The sequence below is a fragment of the Bubalus bubalis genome, chromosome 10 (genome assembly GCF_019923935.1).
Source record: "Bubalus bubalis isolate 160015118507 breed Murrah chromosome 10, NDDB_SH_1, whole genome shotgun sequence".
Lineage (NCBI taxonomy): Eukaryota > Metazoa > Chordata > Mammalia > Artiodactyla > Bovidae > Bubalus > Bubalus bubalis.
In genome coordinates this window covers 55910987-55934202 of record NC_059166.1, presented here as the reverse complement: position 1 = coordinate 55934202, position 23216 = coordinate 55910987, and the positions used below count along the sequence as shown (strand labels likewise).

The 23216-nt window shown below is 37.4% G+C and overlaps 1 protein-coding gene across 10 annotated transcripts in view; it reads right to left on the bottom strand.

Moving 5' to 3' along the window:
• The window catches only part of GRIK2 (glutamate ionotropic receptor kainate type subunit 2), a 742533-nt gene that overhangs the window by 453794 nt on the left and 265523 nt on the right, over positions 1 to 23216 (bottom strand). For 9 of the 10 annotated variants that reach the window (XM_025294639.2, XM_025294642.2, XM_025294643.2 and 6 more), the window contains one exon: positions 866 to 1033. In XM_025294639.2, the coding sequence (XP_025150424.1) occupies positions 866 to 1033 (168 nt within the window). Of the gene's footprint in view, positions 1 to 865; positions 1034 to 9763; positions 9825 to 23216 lie in introns of those variants that run through there. The other variant, XM_044924344.1, reaches the window with a different exon arrangement.

Here is a 23216-nt window from a genome sequence, read left to right as displayed (position 1 = left end):
CCTTTGAGAAAATCTACCTTATGGAATTTAATTTCATGAATGCTAACTATGCAAAAGAAAAGATCACCTACTTAGACAAAGTGAGCCAATGAAAACATCTCTCAAAACATATTTATATCTAAACTGTTGTTTGGTTAAAATAATGTCTTGACAGTAGTTTCTCTATTACTTTCTTTAATATATGTATTAAACTCATATCTCAGAAATTACATTTCTACTCATATTGAAAATACAGCTTTATAAAATAACAAATAATATTCATAAGGTATTTTTATTATTTCTTCATGTAATCCAATTTTTATATCATTAGCCATTTATTCTCAGTTACAAAAAGAAATATCAAGTGGCTAAAAACTAGGCAACATAAATGAAAGATTGATCCAATTTTTCCAATTAAGTTTTAAAATTGGGCTGACATTTTTAAGTCACTTGGAACCATAGAATTTTCAAGACACTCAGTAAATTAAGACCACAGTAGTAAAGTAGAAGTAACCCATAATGCAAATAAAAATGTAAAACTGGATTGTAAACCTTGGTAAAATCAACTGATGGTATTTTTTTTTATTTTAGTAGGTTCTTAAAATAGGAATAGTTTAGTAGTAAAACAAAAGGATTAATGGGGGAAAAGAAAACAACTTCACTAACTCAGATGTAACTACATTTCATGTTATAAGCAAATTCTTTCAGCAGGTAATCATATCACTTTACCCTTCCTGAAAAAAAAATGTAAGTGCAGCTCAAAAAGAAATATTTGAATGAAAATATTTCTAGTGACTTATTAATTACTTTGTAGATTAAGAAATCTCTTAAGAGTAGCTAAAAATTTGAATTTCAGAAAACACACTATTAAATATCTATCAATTACCTTTCTTGGATGCTTCAAAACTGTCATAGAGGTTTATCTTCTGGGTGTCATAGGTTAGGGTGGTGTTGGGCAACAAGGTTCTGTTTCTGTTGATTGTGTTCACAGCAAATCTGAATGCAAGTTCCTCAGCTCCCATTGGGCCAGATTCCACATATTCAAAAATACCACCTGGCAAAGAAAGGAAAAATCACACAGTTCTTACAAGATAGAGAAAATCTTGGAAGGTATCTGTACTTTTATGTATGTATTTGGGTACTTAATTTGTGTGAGTGTGTATGAGTATATGTGATTTGTCTAAGAATGTGGAGTATAAATACTTCAAATATTCAAATAAAAATTTGAATTTATGCCCTTTAACATAAATTCACACTGGCAAAATTTCTTTGATATTGATATCAAAATTTTATATGATTTGAATATGATTTTGCCTGTTTATTTGTAGTTGCTTCTTTTAGGGCCTAGGTATATATAAATCCTGCATAAGTACTGAACTCGTAAAGATTTGCACACAGTTCCAAAATAATCAGTCCTCTATATTGATACAAAGCTATAAGGTTAGCATTGGGAAAACTGTATTAAATTTGTCTCCATTAATTCAGTCATCTGAATTCCTTAGCATAATTTTTAATAGTTTTAAGTTTAATAATAACTTACCATTAACCATTAATGGTAAGTTACCATTAACTTAGCATTAACTTACCAAAAACCCAAAATACTTATTCACTTGCAAATTGCAGCATTTTACTTGCAGGAAAAAGAACAAAGTAACATTTTCTATGTGTTTTATTTTACATCCTGTTTCAGAAAAGACTTGACATTTTTGAAAGATAGCTCTCCCAAACCATGAAAATTCCTTAGGCAGTGAATAACACTGTAGCAAATAATTTTGGTCATAAAATGTGGAATATAATTTAACCATGTGTTCTTTCCATTTGGCACCTTCCACCGGCTGCGTCTCAGACCAGTCCCCTCAGCTGTGTCCCAGCCTTGATATCCTCTCTCTCTCTTCAGTTGTGAGTGACCTAACTGAGAACTGAGACCTTTGTCTCCAAGAGAATCTCTTCCTTGTTGGTTTGGTGAATGAAATGAAAGGGGGAGCACCTAATAGCTGACATCGTCCAACCTCTGTCTTTAGGAAACCAAAACATTAAAAATAATGAACATTTATTTTTCTCCCTTTCAAACTTCACACCATGTGCTCTCAGCACAGTCATTCACAAATAAACTCCCTTGAATATGACATTTCCACAGCTTGCAATTCATACCTCATCAAAATCTTTTGACACATGAATGTCAGGAGACATCAGCACACTACCTATTCTAAATGGGTAAGAAAGTCATGGTGTGGTAATAATTTCTCCAAATATGAGGAATTAGGACTCAGAAGATACCGCAGTGATTAGACAAATTTATATTCAGGAAGAATTGGAAACATTTCATTTTACATCATATTAGTTGGAAATATATCTCTTATTTTTTCAACTAATTTGATGGTATGGTTACAGAACAGCCAACTTACTTATTGTGAAATTATACTCTGAATATGTTTTAAATCATGGTGGGTTATGCTAAGCAGAAGGATAATAAGTATTTATTGACATCCAAATACTTAATGGGTGTCAAGAACAAAATTAGATGTCATATATGTGGAGGAGAACAGTGGTATGAGCATGGACTCCAGAGCCAAACTGTGTTTACATTCTGGCTCTGCCGCTTGTCATCCCAGGCATATTGGGCAGTTGCTTAAATCTTCAGTCTGAGTTTCTTCATCTCTAAAAAAAGAGATGATGATAGAGCTAGTACATAGAATTGTTAATAGAGAGCAAATTGTGTCATAACAAAGCACTTAGAATCAGTGATGACCATAGAGCAAACACTACATAAGTGTTTAAGATTTCACTGAGTTTTCAAAGCAATCCCAAGTAGTATAATTTTATAGAAAACAATCTTGTGACTAAAGATCATACAGCTATCAAATGATAGAGGCAACATTAGAATCTGTTCATGCCTGACTTGAAAGCCCTTGCCTATTCCACTACAAATTAGTAATTTTCTTCAAAATTTCATTCAGGCAAAATACACAAAAATTCCTAATTCCTAAAACGTGAGATAAGATGACTTCACTAAAAATATGCAGTTAGAAATGTAAGATCATATATATGGAACAGAAAAATAATTGAGTAATTTGAAAGTACTTAAGCTTAATTAGGAACACAGAATTGATTCCAGAAATGCAAACCTGAAGTCATTTCTTAACAGCAAAAAAAAAAAAAAAAAAGAAAGAAAGAAAAGAAAAACTGAATCTTCTACTTTTCTCTGTTCAAATTTTAATTTGAATGTAGTATAAGTGCAAAATGGGGAAAATCCCCTGGAGGAGAGCATGGCAACCCACTCCAGTATTCTTGCCTGGAGAATCCCATGGACAGAGAGGAGCCTGGCAGGTTACAGTCCATAGCGTCGCACAAAGTCAGATATGACTTAAGCAACTTAACATGCATAAATAGAAAATAAGGATACAGAAATGGTCAGCACATGATGATAGCAGGTTACAACTTTCCTATCCTTCACCTCTCTTCAATCTACTTTGAAATAACAATCTACTTTGAAAATTATGTGTCAGAGTCTTATAATATTGAGACTACACCAACTCTGTGGCCCAAAATTTTGCTCCAGGTTTTATGTCCAAGAAAAACTGTATATCAATGTTCGTCAAAATAAGAAGAAATGTTGTATGACATCTCTTATATGTGGAATCTAAATAGAAATGATACAAATGAACTTACAAGACAAGAAACAGACACACAGACTTTAAGAACAAGCTTATGGTTGCCAGAGGGAAGGATGGTGGGAAGGGATAGTTAGGGAGTTAGGGATGGATAATCAGCAAGGACCTACTGTAGAGCACATGGAACTCTGCTCAGTGTTATGCAGCAATCTGGATGGGAGGGGAGTTTGGGGGAGAATGGATACCTGAATATGTATGACAGAGTCCTTTCACTGTTCACCTGACACTATCACAACATTGTTAATTGGCTATACCTCAATATAAAACAAAAAGTTCAAACACCTTAAAAAAAAAGAAGAAGAAGAAAGAAAAACATGTACAAGAATATTCATAGTAGGGCTTCCCTGGGTAGATCAGCTGGTAAAGAATCTGTCTGCAGTGCAGGAGACCCTGGTTTGATTCCTGGGTTGGGAAGATCCCCTGGAGAAGGGATAGGCTACATACTCCAGTATTTGGGGGCTTCCATAGTGGCTCAGATGGTAATGAAGCCACCTGCAATGTGGGAGACCTGGGTTTGATCCCGGGGTTAGGAAGATCCCCTGGAGGAGGGCATAGCAATCCACTAGAGTATTCTTGCCTACAGAATCCCCATGGACAGAGGTACAAAACAATAAAAAACAGAAAGTTTAGAGGGAGAACACGAAGGCGGAAAAAATAGGTGGATGTGGAGTACATCTCTCTCCATGGATACATCAGGAATACACCTTCAGACACAGAAGTGCATGCAGAACACCAGCTGAGAGTGGACAAGAGTACTTGACGAATGGAAAAGAATATAAAGAACCACGCCATACTTGGTAGGATGAAGGAAGTAGGGGGAAAACAGGAGTGTTAGTAGGACTGGACCTGTCCTCGGCAGGTGAGGGAACTGAAGCAGGGGCCCAATCCCCAAGTCAGGGCAACTGTCTGAGTCAGAGGAGAAACATTTAAGGCTGAGAGTGAAACAGGTGATCTGGAGTAGTCTAAATGGAATGAGAACAGATAGTCCTTGCCACAGCCATACATACCCCAGGCAGGAATGTGGGTTTCCTGGAAGGGGCAGCAGCTGGGAACTGGAGTTTAGGGATTGTGGAGCAATCCCAAGGTGAGGGCTGCTGTTGACTGTAGAGAGATGGATTGAGGGGATGTGAGGGAGGAGATCGTGGTGGGAAATGTCTGTAGAGCAAACCAGGTAGCCATGGAAGTAAGGCACTACTGCTGAGTCATGCAGCCATCACCATATCCTCTCTCTTCACACACCAGCATCGGCAGCTGAACAATAGAGAGGCTGGCCCATCTAATGCCTTATGACTGAACTACAGAGTAGGACCCCACCCAAGGTGCTCCTTTCAGTGACTGATGCGTGGAACTACGAACAGGATCCCAACCAGGGTGCCCCCTTTAAATGCCTGTCGTGCCAAACAACAGAGAAGGACCCCAGGCAAGAGATCCCTCTAAGTGCCTGTATGGGCAGAGCCATGGAGAAAGACTGGCCAAAGAGGCCTTCTGATCACCAGCTACAAGAGGCTCAAAAAAGGACTCTGATAGGGCCATAACTCCTGCTGCGGAGGCAGTCTGAGTCCTTGCACATTTGGCGCCACCAGGGTCCCTGCAAGCCAAGCAGCTGCACCACCTTCACACTCAACTCTCACTGGGTCAGAGCTGCCACAGGCCAAAAAAAAAAAAAAAAAGTCTTGTGTTTATGCTCACAAGGTCGCTTCAGTCCTGTCTCTTTGCAACCCTGTAGACTGTGGCCTGCCAGGCTTCTCTGTCAGAGAGGGGGTTCTCCAGGCAAGAATACTGGAGCATATTGGCCAAAACTGGTTGCCATACCCTTTTAGAGCACTATATTTCCTGCTGCCCTAGCCGCCAACCCCTCTGAATACCTGGTGCTGCCAGAACCCCTGTGACCCAAGCAGCTGCACCACCTCCACACCTGGCCCTCCCAGGGGCAAACCCAAGCCCTCCAGGGAAGCCTCAGGAGCTAAAGCCCATGGACGACACACATGTAGAGGTGGAAATAAAACCACACTTGAAACCCAGGGACAGTGTGGCTAAGGAAAAAGACCTAAAACCTTCCCACCAGCTGTACAAGCTGCAGATTAAATCCACACGATCAACTAAGAAGACTGTGTCCATGGAATATATAAAAGGCCATTGAGAGTGCCCACAAAAGAAAACGCACTAGCTCTGATAGCTGTAGACATTGGAGGCAAGAACACACAGAGTAGGACCAGATTAGAATCTGAGCAGCCTCCACAGCAGGTCCAGAGATCAGCACAGTGTTGGAGGGCATCCTAGGGAGGTAAGGTGAACTGTGATTCCTGGTACGGGAAAGGACTCTGACAGCAGTGATTCAAGAAAAACATTTATTATTCTTCTTTTTTGACTTGTTCTGTAGATTCTTTGGATTTTTTTTTCCTTTTTTACCCCTCTGTGTAGTTGTCAATTTTATTGGCACTAAGAAATCCAATTAAACTTTTGAGCCTTTTTTTTTTTCTTTTTCCTCAGACACATTTTTTTTTTTTTTTTTACTGTCATAAACCTCTACCTCTACATTGGGCTTTTGCAGTTCTGTGGAGTTTTCTTCTTTTTTCATTTTCCTTGTTTTTAATTTTTTAAGCCTATTATTATTTTTTCTACATTTATTCCTTTGTTTGCTTTTCCTTTCCCCTTACAGTTAATCTTTAATGTATATAAATCATCTTTATCTACCTCTATTTAACTTTGTATATATATTCTTTCTTTTCTTTCTCTCCTTTCTTCTTAACATATTGGTTAGTTTTAATTTCATTGCTTTATTCCCCACTTGGCACCTTGCTTTAGTTTTGTTATCCAGTTGTGCTTTACTTAGTTTTGTTCTGGTAGATATAATTTTTGCTTTTATTTGTTTGTCAGGTGAATCTATTGTACTTAATTTTTGTAGGACTATTTTTATTTTGATTATGGGTGTATATGTATATATATATGTATTCAGTCACAATTTATACTGTTGTTATAAACCTCTGCCTTGACATTGGGCTTTTGCAGTTCTGTGGAGTTTTCCTCCCCCACCTTTTCTTTCTTCTTCCATTATTGCTCTTTTCTCTTTTTTATAATTTTAATTTTTAAACCTACTGTATTTTTTCTACACTTATTCCTACTGCTACTGCTACTGCTGCTAAGTCACTTCAGTCGTGTCCAACTCTGTGTGACCCCATAGACGGCAGCCCACCAGGCTTCGCTGTCCCTGGGATTCTCCAGGCAAGAACACTGGAGTGGGTTGCCATTTCTGTCTCCAATGCATGAAAGTGAAAAGTGAAAGGGAAGTCGCTCAGTCGTGTCCGACTCTTCGCGACCCCATGGACTGCAGCCCACCAGACTCCTCCGTCCATGGGGTTTTCCAGGCAAGAGTACTACACTTACACTTATTGGTTTGCTTTTCCTACTGTTCTTTTCCCCTTGCAGTTAATCTTTCTTGTATATAAATCTTCTTAATCTACCTCTCTTTACCTTTGCATATCTATTCTTTCTTTCCTTTCCTCTCAACATATTTGTTAGTTTTCTCTTCATTGCTTTATTCCCCATTTGGCACCTTGCTTTAGTTTTGTTTTCTAGTTTGTGCTTAAGTTAGTTTTGTTCTTAACTGGTAAATATAAATTTTTATTTCCTTTGTTTGCCAGATCAATCTACTGTACTTTATATTTGTTGGACTGTTTTCACTTTGTTCATGGGTATATATGTATATGTGTATATTCCATTATTTTAATTATTATTTGCCTGATTTTGTAACATCCATTTGTCTGGGGTTCATCTTTGGGTTCTTGTTTTCAGATATTTGCTTTACTCTCCCTTAATGCCATAACAAACCACTTGTGGAATCTTCGTTCCTGACCCCAGAGATCAAACCCTGAGCCTTTGGAGTGAGAGCACTGATCCCAGACTATCAGAGAACTAACCCTAAGGAGTATCAAATAGTGAGAACTCACACCAGGAAACCACTTGAATATAAGACCTGGGATCACCCAGCCACCAATAGCACTCTGTGCAGGACGCCTCATCTAAACAACAAACAAAACAAAAATACAAACTCAGTCATCAGCAGACAGGAGTAACACCTCACTCAGCCTTGCCCATCAGAGGAAAAACAAACAAACAAAAACTCAGCATAATCTAACCCTATAGGAAGCTCACACAAACCACTGATCAAACTTATGAGGGCAGAAACCAAAAGAAAGAAAGAATTCAACCTTCTTAAAGGAAATAATTCAACTTTCCTTGAAGCCTGAGAAAAGGGGACTTCAAACACAACACTTAAAAAAATAAAGTCAGAGAAATACAGTACAAATGAAGAAATAAACTAGAAACACATACGTCCAAATAAATGAAGAGGAAATAGGAAAATTACCTGAAAAAGAATTGAGAATAATGATAGTAAAGATGATCAAAAACCTTGAAAGCAAAATGGAGACAATGCAATAATCAATTAACAATGACCTAGAAGAATTAAAGAATAAGCATACAGAGTAAACAACACAATTACTGAAATTAAAAATACTCTAGAAGGAATCAATAGCAGAATATCTGAAGCAGAAAAACAAATCAGTGAGCTGGAAGATAAAATGGTGGAAATAACTTCTGAGAGCAGAATAAAGTAAAAAGAATGAAAAGAACTGAGGATAGGCTCAGAGACCTCTGGGACCATATTAAATGCACCAACATTCAAATTATAGCAGTTCCAGAAGAAGAGACAAAGAAAGGTATGAGAAAATTTTTGAAGAGATTATAGTTGAAAATTTCCCAACATGGAAAAGGAAATAGCCAATCAAATCCAAGAGGGACAAAGAGTCCCATACAGGATAAACCCAAGGAGAAAGACACCAAGACACATACTAATCAAACAAAGACTAAACACAAAGAAAAAGAATATTAAACGCATCAAGGGAGAAGCAACAAGTAACATACAAGGGAAACCCCATACACTTAAAAGCTGATCTTTCAACAGAAACTCTGCAAGCCAGAAGGGAATGGCAGGACATATTTAACGTACTGAAAGGGAAAAATCTAAAACCAAGATTACTGTACCCAGCAAGGATCTCATTAAAAATTGATGGAGAAATAAAAAATTTTTAAGACAAGCAAAAGTTAAGAGAATTCAGCACCACCAAACCAGCTTTACAACAAATGTTAAAATGGACTTATAGAAAAAAGATCTATAAAATCAACACCAAACAATTAGAAAATGACAATATGAACATATATATCAATAATTACTTTCAATGTAAATGTACTATATGCTCCAACAAAAAGACACAGAGTGGCTGAATGGATACCAAAAAAAAAAAGACCCATATATATGCTGTCTACAAGAAACCCATATCAGACCTAAAGACATATATAGATTGAAAGTGAGAGAATGGCAAAATATATTTCATGCAAATGGGAAGCAAAAAAAAGATGGAGTAGCAATCATATCAGACAAAACAGATCTTAAAATAAAGAAGTTTACAAGAGATAAGGAAGGACACTACGTAATTATCAAGGGATCAATCCAAGAGGAAGACATAACCATTGTAAATATTTATGCACCCAACATAGGAGCACCTCAATACATAAGACAAACAGTAACAGACATAAAAGGAGAAACTGACAGTAACACAATAATAGTAGGAGACTTTAACACCTCACTCATGCCAATGGACAGTTGGTGAAAACAGAAACTTAATAAGGAAACACAAGTCTTAAATGATATATTAGGAGAGATGGATCTCATTGATAACTTCAGGACGTTCCAATCAAATGGAGAAGAACACATGTTCTTCTCAAGTGCACATGAAACATTCTCCAGGATCGAGCACATCTTGGGTCACAAATCAAACCTCAGTAAATTTAAGAAAACTGAAATTGTATCAAGCATATTCTCCGACCACAACACTATGAAACTAGATATCAATTACAAGAAAAAAACTGTAAGAAACACAAACACATGAAAATAAAACAATGTGGTTCTAAATAACAAACAGGTTACTGAAGAAATCAAAAGGGATATCAAAAGATTTCTAGAAACAAATGACAAGGAAAACACAACAACTCAAAACCAATGGGATGCAGCCAAAGCAGTTCTAAGAGGTAATTTTATAGAAACTCACTCCTACCTCAAGAAACAACATGTTTCCCTTGTAGATCAGTTGGTAAAGAGTCCTTCTACAATGCAGGAGACCTGGGATCAATTCCTGAGTTGAGAAGATCCCCTGGAGAAGGAAATGGCAACCCATTCCAGTATTCTTGCCTGAAGAATCCCATGGACTATAGCCTGCCAGTCTCCTCTGTCCATGGGATCACATGAGTCAGACATGACTTAGTGACTAAACCACCACCACAACCTCAAGAAACAAGAAAAACATCAAATAGATCAACTAACTTTACAGCTAAAGTAACTGGAAAAAGAAGAAGAAGAAGAAAAAAAAACCCAAATTAGTAGAAGGTAAGAAATCATAAAGATCTAAGCAGAAATAAAGGAAGGAAACAATAGTAAGATTAATAAAACTAAAAGCTGGTTCTTTGAGAGGATAAACAAAATTGACAGGCCTTGAGCCAGACTCATCAAGAAAAAAAGAGAGAAGAATCAAGTCAACAAAATTAGAAATGAAAAAGGAGAGGTTACAACAGACAATGCAGAAATACAAGATTATAAGAGAATATTATGCACAACCGTATGGCAATAAAATGGATAACCTGGAAGAAATGGACAGATTCCTAGATAAGTTCAATCTTCCAAGACCTAACCAGGAAGAAATAGATATTATGAGCAACCCAATTACAAGCACTGAAATTGAAGCTCTGATCAAAAATCTCCCCAAAAACAAAAGCCCAGGACAAGATGGCTTCACAGAAAAATTCTATCAAACATTTAGAGAAGATATCATGCCTATTCTCCTAAAACTCTTTCAAAAAATTTCAGAGGAAGGAACACTTGCAAATTTATTCTATGAGGTCACCATCACCCTGATACCAAAAGCAGACAAAGACAAAACAAAAATAGAAAATTACAGGTCAGTATGACTGATGAACATAGATGCAAAAATCCTCAACAAAATTTTAGCAAACAGAATTCAGCAAAACATCAAAAAGCTCATACACTATAATCAAGGTGGGTTTATCACAGGGATGCAAGGATTCTTCATTCGAAAAGAGCCTGATGCTGGGAAAGATTGAAGGCAGGAGGAGAAGGGGATGACAGAGGATAAGATGTTTGGATGGCATCACCGACTCAATGGACATGAGTTTGGGTAAACTCTGGGAGTTGGTGATGGACAGGGAGGCCTCACATGCTGCGGTCCATGGGGTAGCAAAGAGTCAGACACAACTGAGTGACTGAACTGACCTGAAGGATTCTTCAATCAATGTGATACACTGTAATAAACAAATTGAAAGATTAAAACCCATATGATAATCTCAATAGATGCAGAAAAAGCTTTTGACAGAATTCAGCACCTACTTATGATTAAAACTTTTCAAAAAAATGGCCATAGAGAGAACTTACCTCAACATAGTAAAGGCCATATATGATAAGCCTACAGCAAACTTTATTCTCAATGGTGAAAAACTGAAAGTATTACCCCTAAGATCAGGAATAAGACAAGGGTGTCCACTTTCACCACTATTATTCAACATAGTTCTGGAAGTCCTAGCTACAGCAATCAGAGAAGAAAAGAAATAAAAGGAATCCAGATCGGAAAAGAAGATGTACAGCTCTCACTGTTTGCAGATGACATGATACTGTACATAGAAAATCCTAAAGATGGTATCAGAAAATTACTAGAGCTAATCAGTGAATTTAGCAAGGTTGGGGAATATAAAATCAATACACAGAAATCACTTGCATTTCTATATACTAACAATGAAAAATCAGAAAGAGAAATTAAGTAACCAATCCCATTCACCATTGCAACAAAAAGAATTAAATATCTAGGAATAAATTTACCTAAGGAGACAAAAGAACTGTACACATAAAATGATAAAACACTAGTGAAAGAAATCAAAGATGACATAAACAGATAGAGAGATATTCCATGTTCCTAGGTAGAAAGAATCAATATTGTGAAAATGACTATACTACCAAATGCAATCCACAGATTCAATGAGATCCCTATCAAATTACCAATGGCATTTTTCACAGAACTAGAGCAAAAATTTTCACAATTTGTATGGAAACACAAAAGACCCCAAATAGCCAAAGCAGTCTTGAGAAAGAAGAATGGAGCCAGAGAAATCAAGCTTTCTGACTTCATATTATACTACAAAGCTACAGTCATCAAGACAGTATGGTACTGGCAGAAAAACAGAAATTTAGACCAGTAGAACAAGATAGAAAGCCCAGAAATAAACCCATGCACCTTTGGGTACCTTATATTTTGCAAAGGAGGCAAGAATAGACAATGGGACAAAGACAGCCTCTTCAATAAATGGTGTTGGGAAAACTGGACAGCTACATGTAAAAGAATGAAATTAGAACTTTCCTAACCCATATACAAAGATAAACTCAAAATGTATTAAATACCTAAATGTAAGACCACAAACTACAAAACTCTTAGAGGAAAACATAGGCAGAACACTCAATGACATAAATAAAAGCAAAATACTCTCTGACTCACCTCTAGAGTAATGAAAATTAAAAAAAAAAAAAAAAAAAAGGAAGCAAGTGGGACCTGATTAAACTTAGAAGCTTTTGCACAGCAAAGGAAACTATAAACATGGTGAACAGACAATCCTCAGAATGGGAGAAAATAATAGCAAATGAAACAACTGATAAAGGATTAATTTCCAAAATTACAAGAAGCTCATACAACTCAATTCCAGAAAAACAAACAACCCAATCAAAAAGTGGGGAAAAGACCTAAACAGACAGTTCTCCAAAGAAGACATACAGATGGCTAAGAAACACATGAAAAGATGCTCAACATTGCTCATTATTAGAGAAATGCAAATCAAAACTACAATGAGATATCACCTCACACAGGTCAAAATGGCCATCATCAAAATGTCTACAACCAATAAATGCTGGAAAGGGTGTGGAGAAAAGGGTTATACTCTTGCACTGTTGGTGGGAATGTGAGTTGATACAGCCACTATGGAAGACAGTATGGAGATTCCTTTAAAAACTAGGAATAAAACCACCATATGACCCAGCAATCCCACTCCTAGGCATATACCCTGAGAAAAACAAAATTGAAATAGACACATGTATCCCATTGTTCATTGCAGCACTATTTACAATAGCTAGAGCATGGAAGCAACCTACATGTCCATTGAGAGATGAATGGTTAAAGAAGGGGTGGTATATATATGCAATGGAATATTACTCAGCCATAAAAAGGAATGATTTGAGTCAGTTCTGATGAGGTAGATAAACCTAGAACCTATTATATAGAGTAACGTGAGTCAGAAAGAGAAAGATAAATACCGTATTGTAACACATATATACAGAATCTAGAAAAATGGTACTGAAGAATTTATCTACAAGGCGACAATGGAGAAACAGACAGAGAATAGACTTATGGACATGGGGAGAGGGGAAGAGATGGTGAGATAGATGGATAAATTAACATGAAAGCTTACATTACCATATGTTAATTAGATAGCCAATGGCAATTTGCTGTATGGATTAGGTAACTCAAACAAGGGCTTTGTATCAACCTAGAGGGGTTGGATGGGAGGGAGATGGGAGAGAGGTTCCCCTCCCTTCCCCAAAAGGGAGGGGATATATGTATACCCATGGCTGATTCATGTTGAGGTTTGACAGAAAACAGCAAAATTCTGTAAAGCAATTATCCTTCAATAAAAAATAAATAATTTTTTTTTAAAGTTTAAACAGTAGAAAAAAATATGTATAAGAATATTCATAGCAGCATGGATAAATGCATCAGTGAACAACTACATTCAACACCAGGAGATGAATCTCATGATCAAAATGCTGAAAGGAGTTATCAGGCACAAGAGAATATTGCTGTATGATTTAATTCTTTTAAAAGTTCAAAAAATGGTGGTGGGGGTTAGGTACAGGAAGAGGGTATGATGTGCTTCTGGGTGCTAGGGATATTCTGTTTCTTATCCTAGGTTCTTGGATATATATTATTAAGGCTTAATGCTATGGTTTCTGTAGGTTGGCATGCATAGATCATTGTTGAATAAAATTTTATGTTAAAAAGCAATTGCATAAAAGTGTGAAGACTCGTCTAAGTTTGATAACACAGGCAGTAAAAATAAGGGCAATATTGTTGACTATAACTTGAATATTGAAAAAATTCATAATAAAACTAATAAAAATGATTAAAAGAAAATTAAGAAAATATATCAAAGTTTGTTAAACCAAACACAAACGTAGCATATGCAAAAGGGTTGGTATCTTCAATATAAAATAATAACAACGAAAAAATATAATTACACCAAAGGAAAAATTGGCAAGGAGTATGAATAGATAGTAAATATTACATACAAATATTCAATGAGTACACAATGTTCAAAATGTTCAAAAACAGAGAAAAAGAAAGGTTAAAGCAATGAGATGGAATTTTTACAGGTCAAAATTACTGAGGTATAATTAAAAAGTACAGTCAAAAGAAAGCTAAACTGTTACAAACTTTCTTGAAAACTATTTTTTAGTTTATCAAGCTTTAAAAATACCTACTTGAATCTGCTAATTCTATTAATAGGATATAACCTTAAGGAAAATGTGGGGGGTTTAGCAGCAAGAGTACTCATTTTGTTCATAAGAATAATATTAGAAGCATTCTAAATATCCAATGGGAGCAAATTGTTTTCATAAATATGGTATATATAATTAATAAAATACTATGCATTTGGCCATTTTACTCTATAGCAAGTATCTGATGACAAAAGTTTTATAAGAATGGAGATTCCTTAAAAAACTGGAAATAGAACTGCCTTATGACCTAGCAATCCCAGTGCTGGGCATACACACCAAGGAAACCAGAACTGAAAGAGACACATGTACCCCAATGTTCATCGCAGCACTGTTTTTAATAGCCAGGACATGGAAGCAACCTAGATGTCCATCAGCAGACGAATGGATAAGAAAGCAGTGGTACATATACACAATGGAGTATTACTCAGCCATTAAAAAGAATACATTTGAATCAGTTCTAATGAGGTGGATGAAACTGGAGCCTATTATACAGAGTGAAGTAAGCCAGAAAGAAAAACACCAATACAGTATACTAACGCATATATATGGAACTTAGAAAGATGGTAATGATAACCCTGTATATGAGACAGCAAAAGAGACATAGATGTATAGAGAAGTCTTTTGGACTCTGTGGGAGAGGGCAAGGGTGGGATGATTTGGGAGAATGGCATTGAAACATGTATAATATCATATGTGAAACAAATCGCCAGTCCAGGTTCAATGCATGATACAGGATGCTTGGGGCTGGTGCACTGGGATGACCCAGAGGGATGGTATGGGGACGGAAGTGGGAGGGGCGTTCAGGATGGGGAACACATGTACACCCATGGTGGATTACTGTCGATGTATGGCAAAACCATTACAATATTGTAAAGTAATTAGCCTCCAATTAAAATAAATAAATTTATATTAAAAAAATTACAATTCGCACTTACATTTAACAGAGTATTAGTGTGGTTTATTTTAAATGATAGACACTTGATTAATTTTCTTCTTTGTGTACATTTTAAATAGTTAACAATAAACCTGTGTTAATCTTACAGTTTTTTAAAAAAGTGGATAAAATACATTTAAAAATGAAGCTATAATATTAAGGGGCAGCAGAAAACAAAACAATAACCAGAGATAGTATGAAATTTCAAGACATTTATGTATTTGTTATTTTTCTAATGAGAAAGACAATATATTTATGTGATGGGGGAAGAGCCAAAACGAAAAGAAAGTTAAAAGGCAGAGAAGAGAGGGAACTGATGAAGTAGGTAGCTCAGGAGCAAAAGAGGATCAAATTCAAAGTATGGGAAGTAGGCTAGGCCTTGGATAAAAGAAACCTTACTTACTCAAGCACAAGGCAATTCTCTGTAATCTGCTGATGCAGAGTTGAGCAATGAATTGAGAAATTAAATATTTTATTTATTTTCTTTATGAAGTAAAAAATAGAAGCTTACAAATTTGATTCTCTGTGGAAGAAATCAATTATTTTTATTCTAGAAGTATATCTTTGATCTTAAAACTTGCTAACAAGAAATTGAAAGGTGAAATATTTTCTCCATCTGTTCCTAGACATACAAAAGGGCAATTTTTCACATGATCTGAACAGGGCCTTTTCTCTTACCATGCAAAATAATATCCACCTTGTGCTATGCACCTGCTATAAAAGGTGTTTGGTCCTGGACTTATTCTTTTTATTATGAAGTATCAGAATTATAGGCAGCATTTCATAACCATGTGGTAATGAAGACAGAATTGCTACCCTAAGGAGTTCACAGAAAAGTATTTGGTGAATAAAATACATTCCAGGGTAATAAAGAACATAGAAGAACTATAAGATCCTGAAGCAGCATCTTAGTAATCTGTAATTAAGTGCTTTCCACAGACTTGTACCAAGATTCACACAGTTTCATGAACCTAGAGACTACTATTTTATCACAATCAAATTCCCTATTCCTTTTTTCACTGTTTTCTTATACTTATGTTCGGTTTTCTGAAATTAAAAAAAAAATCTAAGATAATCATTTTCATGGTTTTGTTTTTGTTTGGTTTAATTATTTTGTTTGCTTGTATTAATTTAGGAAAGGCTGCTGCTACTGCTGCTAAGTCACTTCAGTCGTGTCCAACTCTGTGTGACTCCATAGACGGCAGCCTGCCAGGCTCCCCTGTCCCTGGGATTCTCCAGGCAAGAACACTGGAGTGGGTTGCCGTTTCCTTCTCCAATGAATGAAAGTGAAAAGTGAGATGAAGTCGCTCAGTCATGTTGGACTCTTAGTGACCCCATGGACTGCAGCCTACCAGGCTCCTCCGTCCATGGGATTTTCCAGACAAGAGTACTGGAGTGTTTTGCCATTGCCTTCTCTGTTAGGAAAGGCTATCACATCTCAAATAACCTCAGCATCAAACAGTATGTGTGTTAGTCATTCAGTTGTGTCCAACTTTTGTGACCCCATGGACAGTAGCCTGCCAGGCTCATCTGTCCATGGAATTTTCCAGGCAAGAATACTCAAGTGGGTTTCCATTCCCTTTTCAGAGGATCTTCCTGTCTCACGGATTGAATCTGGGTCTTCTGCATGGCAGGCAGACTCTTTACTGCTGAGCCACTAGAGAAACCACAGTCACAGAAAACTAGCCAAACTGGTCACATGGATCATGCTATTGTCTAACTCAATGAAACTATGAGCCATGCTGTGTAGGGCCACCCAAGACGGATGGGTTGTGATGGAGAGTTCTGACAAAACATGGTCCATTGGAGAAGGGAATGGCAAACCACTTCAGTATTCTTTCCTTGAGAACCCCATGAACAGTATGAAAAGGCAAAAAGATAGGACACTGAAAGACGAACTCCCCAGGCTGGTAGGTGCCCAATATGCTACTGGAGAAGAATGCAGAAATAATTCCAGAAAGAATGAATAGATAGAGCCAAAGTGAAAACAATGCCCAGTTGTGGATGTGACTGGTGATGGAAGTAAAATCCGATGCTGTAAGGAACAATATTGCATAGGAACCTGGAATCAAGGTAATTTGATGAATCCATGAATCAAGGTAAATTGGACGTGGTCAAACAGGAGATGGCAAGAATGAATAGCAACATTTTAGGAATCAGTGAACTAAAATGGAATGAAATGGGTGAATTTAACTCTGATCACCATTATACCTACTACTGAGGGCAAGAATCCCTTAGAAGAAATTGAGTAACCCTCATAGTCAACAAAAGAATCCAAAATGCAGTATTTGGGTGCAATCTCAAAAACTACAGAATGATCTTTGTTTGTTTCCAAGGCAAAACATTCAATGTCACAGTAATCCAAGTCTATGCCCCAACCACTAATGCCACAGAAGCTGATGTTGAAAGGTTCTATGATGACCTACAAGACCTTCTAGAATTAACACCAAAAAAAGATGTCCTTTCCATCATAGGGGACTGGAATGCAAAAGTAGGAAGTCAAGAGATACCTGGAGTAACAGGTAAGTTTGGACCTGGAGTACAAAATAAAGCAGGCAAAGGCTAACAGAGTTTTCCCAATAGAACAACAGAGTTTTGCCATTTCCAACAACACAAGAGAAGACTCTACACATGGACAATCACCAAATGGTCAATAACAAAATCAGATTGATTATATTCTTTGCAGCCAAAGATGGAAAAGCTCTATCTAGTCAGCAAAAACAAGACTGGGAGCTGACTGTTCCTCAGATCATGAACTCCATACTGCCAAATTCAATATAAATTAAAAAAAAGTAGGGAAAACCACTGGACCATTCATATATGACCTAAATAAAATCCCATATGATTATACAGTGAAGTGAGGAATAGATTCAAAAGATTAGATCTGATAGACAAGTGCCTAAAGAACTATGGATAGAGGTTCATGACATTGAACAGGAGGCAGTGATCAAGACCATCCCCAAGAAAAGAAATGCAAAAAAGGCAAAACGGTTGTCTGAGAAGGTCTTATAAAAATAGTTGAGAAAAGAAGAGAAATAAAAGGCAAAGGAGAAAAGGAAAGATAAATACATTTGAATGCAGAATTCCAAAGAATAGGAAGGAGAGATAAGAAAGAATTCCTCAGTGATCAATGCAAAGAAATACAGGAAAACAATAGAATGGAAAAGACTAGAGATCACTTTAACAAAATTAGAGATACCAAGGGAACATTTCATGCAAAGATAGGCACAATAAAGGAGAGAAACAGTATAGATCTAACAGAAGCAGATGATATTAAGAAGAGGTGGCAAGAATACATAGAAGAACTATACAAAACATATCTTCATGTCCCAGATAACCATGATGGTGTGATCACTCACTTACAGCCAGACATCCTGGAATGTGAAGCCAAGTGGACCTTAGGCAGCATCATTATGAACAAAGCAAGTGGAGATGATGGGATTCCAGTTGAACTATTTCAAATCCTAAACGATAATGCTGTGAAAGTACTGCACTCAATATGCCAGCAAATTTGGAAAACTCAGCAGTGGCCACAGGACTGGAGAAGGTCATTTTCACTCTAATTCCAAAGAAAAACAATGCCAAAGAGTGTTCAAACTACCATGCAATTGCACTCTTCTCACAGGCTAGCAAAGTAATGCTCAAAATTCTCCAAGCTAAGCTTCAAAAGTGCATGAACTGAGAAGTTCCAGATGTTCAAGCTGGATTTAGAAAAGGCAGAGGAACCAGAACTCAAATTTCAACATTCACTGGATCATAGAGAAAGCAAGAGAGTTCCAGAAATACATCTAGTTCTGCTTTATTGACTACGCCAAATCCTTTGACTGTGTGAATCACAAACTGTGGAAAATTCTTAAAATCATGGGAATACCAGACCACTTTACCTGTTTCAAACAATATGCCTGAGATTCTTTCTCCAAGCTTATACTAAAAGTTAATAGTTTTCATCATTTTATAAGTGGCCTGTTAGATAAAAAAAAGAAACAGGATAGAATAGAATAGGCTTCTTTTTCATGAGTAGTTGGAAAAGTTTTCCCTAGCTGTCCCACTTTGTTTAGCAGATATAGAGGACCAAATGGTAAGGAATCCCTCATCTGCACAGAACTCACAGTACAGCAACTTTCTCCATCACAGACTATGACTCACAAAAGAACATTACTCAAGACTTGAAACAAAAGATTTATATTAGTCAACTGCTGAAGCTGATCCAAACTTTTTCTCATTTAGGTCAATTTTAACCACTACTGAGGATTGTATGACTCATAAACCTGTGATAGATGTGCCAGCCAACGTCACATCTAACTTCTATGTTCAAAAAGATCCTATCTTAAAGTAGGTACAATCAGTGTCTTACACTCATTCACTTTAATAAAGGAATTGATGTTGTGAATGACACATCATTTGTTCTTCTCTTAGAAGATATGCCAGTTTCTAGAATTTTTATTAAAAGAATGTTGGCCTCATCCAAGTCACAGAAGTAGCAGGTCCAAGAAGAGGGTGGTCTAAGGAATAAAAACCCAGATTCCTGTTCAACAACTTTAGTAAGAATGGTCCTTAAGAGTCTTCTGTGGGTACTGGTTGAATTGATTCCTGAGTAGCTGCAGCTTAGGGAATCTGCCACTGGATGTGGCATTACTTCAAAGTTGGATGGATCCTGTCCTGCATGCCCCAGACCTCACCTATCCAAAGTTCCAGAGAGAATGACGAGCATCTATATCACCACTGCACCAACTTCTCAACATCCAAAGTTTGGAAGACACAGAACCATCCCAGAGCCAAATGAAGTCACTAGAACAGCCTTCCCTCTGAGCCCCAGTGCCCTTTTGTTTGGGGCTGCAAAGTTAAATGCCTATACTGGAGAGACAATAAGAAGTGGTGCGGACTAAGGAATATATTCTCCATCAAAAAGGAAGATTAATTTTTAATGCCCTGCTCCCTAAACTCATCAGAATATGCCCAGTTCAGTTCAGTCACTCAGTCATGTTCGACTCTTTGGACCCCATGAATCACAGCACACTAGGCCTCCCTGTCCATCACCAATTCCTGGAGTTTACTCAAACTCATGTCCATCGAGTCAGTGATGCCGTCCAGCCATCTCATCCTCTGTTGTCACTTTCTCCTCCTGCCCCCAAACCCTCCCAGCATCAGGGTCTTTTCCAATGAGTCAACTCTTTGCATGAGGTGGCCAAAGTATCAGAGTTTCAGCTTTAGCATCAGTCCTTCCAATGAACACTCAGGACTGATCTCCCTTAGAATGGACTGGTTGGATCTCCTTGCAGTCCAAGGGACTCTCAAGAGTCTTCTCCAACACCACAGTTCAAAAGCATCAATTCTTCAGTGCTCAGCTTTCTTCACAGTCCAACACTCACATCCATACATGACCACAGGAAAAACCATAGCCTTGACTATATGGACCTTTGTGGGCAAAGTAATGTCTCTGCTTTTCAATATGCTATCTAGGTTGGTCATAACTTTCTATCCAAGGAGTAAGTGTCTTTTAATTTCATGGCTGCAATCATCATCTGCAGTGATTTTGGAGCCCCCAAAAATAAAGTCTGAAACTGTTTCCACTGTTTCCCCATCTATTTGCCATGAAGTGATGGGATCAGATGCCATGATCTTAGTTTTCTGAAAGTTGAGGTTTAGGCCAACTTGTTCACTCTCCTCTTTCACTTTCATCAAGAGGCTCTTTAGTTCCTCTTCACTTTCTGCCATAAGGGTGTTGTCATCTGCATATCTGAGGTTATTGATATTTCTCCCGACAATCTTGATTCCAGCTTGTGCTTCTTCCAGCCCAGCGTTTCTCATGATGTACACTGCATATAAGTTAAACAAGCAGGGTGACAATATACAGCCTTAACGTACTCCTTTTCCTATTTGGAACCAGTCTGTTGTTCCATATCCAGTTCTACCTGTTGCTTCCTGACCTGCATACAGATTTCTCACAAGGCAGGTCAGGGGGTCTGGTATTCCCATCTCTTTCAGAATTTCCCACAGTTTATTGTGATCCACACAGTCAAAGGCTTTGGCATAGTCAATAAAGCAGAAATAGATGTTTTTCTGGAACTCTCTTGCTTTTTCCATGATCCAGCGGATGTTGGCAATTTGATCTCTGGTTCCTCTGCCTTTTCTAAAACCAGCTTGAACATCTGGAAGTTCACGGTTCACGTATTGCTGAAGTCTGGCTTGGAGAATTTTGAGCATTACTTTACTAGCATGTGAGATGAGTGCAATTGTGCGGTAGTTTGAGCATTCTTTGGCATTGCCTTTCTTTGGGATTGGAATGAAAACTGACCTTTTCCAGTCTTGTGACCACTGCTGAGTTTTCCCAAATTTGCTGGCATATTGAGTGCAGCACTTTCACAGCATCATCTTTCAGGATTTGAAATAGCTCAACTGGAATTTCATCACCTCCACTAGCTTTGTTCATAGTGATGCTTTCTAAGGCTCACTTGACTTCATATTTCAGGATGTCTGGCTCTAGGTCAGTGATCACACCATCATGATTATCTGGGTCGTGAAGATCTTTTTTGTACAGTTTTTCTGTGTATTCTTGCCACCTCTTCTTAATATCTTCTGCTTCTGTTAGGTTCATACCATTTCTGTCCTTTACCAAACCCATATTTGCATGAAATGTTCCCTTGAATTTTCTTGAAGAGATTTTCTTGAAGAGATCTCTAGTCTTTCCCATTCTTTTGTTTTCCTCTATTTCTTTGCATTGATCACTGAGGAAGGCTTTCTTATCTCTTCTTGCTATTCTTTGGAACTCTGCATTCAGATGCTTATATCTTTCCTTTTCTCCTTTGCTTTTCGCTTCTCTTCTTTTCACAGCTGTTTGTAAGGCCTCCCCAGACAGCCATTTTGCTTTTTTGAATTTCTTTTCCATGGGGATGATCTTGATCCCTGTCTCCTGTACAATGTCACAAACCTCCGTCCATAGTTCATCAGGCACTCTATCAGATCTAGTCCCTTAAATCCATTTCTCACTTCCACTGTATAGTCATAAGGGATTTGATTTAAGTCATACCTGAATAGTCTAGTGGTTTTCCCTACTTTCTTCAATTTAAGTCTGAATTTGGCAATAAGGAGTTCATGTTCTGAGCCACAGTCAGCTCCCAGTCTTGTTTTTGCCAATGTAAAGAGCTTCTCCATCTTTGGCTGCAAAGAATATAATTAATCTGATTTTGGTATTGACCATCTGGTGATGTCCATGAATGCTTACTATGTACTAAAGTTGTACCATTATTGTAAATGTAAAGGATATAGGAGTCTAAGAATGATACAATCAATAAATTATCTCATCTATCCATCCTCTGGATACTCAAATTGCTTCTAATACTACATATAGTGAAAGTGAAAGTAGAAGTTGCTCAGTTGTGTCTGACTCTTTTTGACCCCATGGATTGTATCCTGCCAGGCACCTCATTCCATGGAATTCTCCAGGCCAGAATACTGGAGTGAGTAGTCGTTCCCTTCTCCAGGGGATCTTTCCAACCCAGGGATCAAACCTAGGCCTCCTACCCTGCAGGCAGATTCTTTACTATCTGACCCACCAGGGAAGCCCAATACTACACATAGGTCTCTAGGAATCACAGACCTGCTGCCAACTAAAGCTTCTTTCTTCTCTTGGAGAGTTCTAGCACAAAATTCTCTCATTAATCCATCTGTTTTCCAGAAGCTTCTAACCACTTTTTTCTGATTCAAAAAATTTAAAGCCCAGCTTTCATGTGATCAGCTTTCAGAATTTGAAAATAGATACCAACTTCTTATTGTGTTTCCTTCTAGCCAGGTTAAAACTTAAATCTTTTAATTGTCTGTCATACGACTATTCTGATCGATTCATTTCTCTTGTTATTTTTTTCTGTAAACATACTCCAGTGTATCCACAGCTCAATGTAAGTCCATTTCTTAATCACATTCCTATGAGTTCAAGTAAAGCAAACTATAATGGGACTGCCAGCTCCCTAAA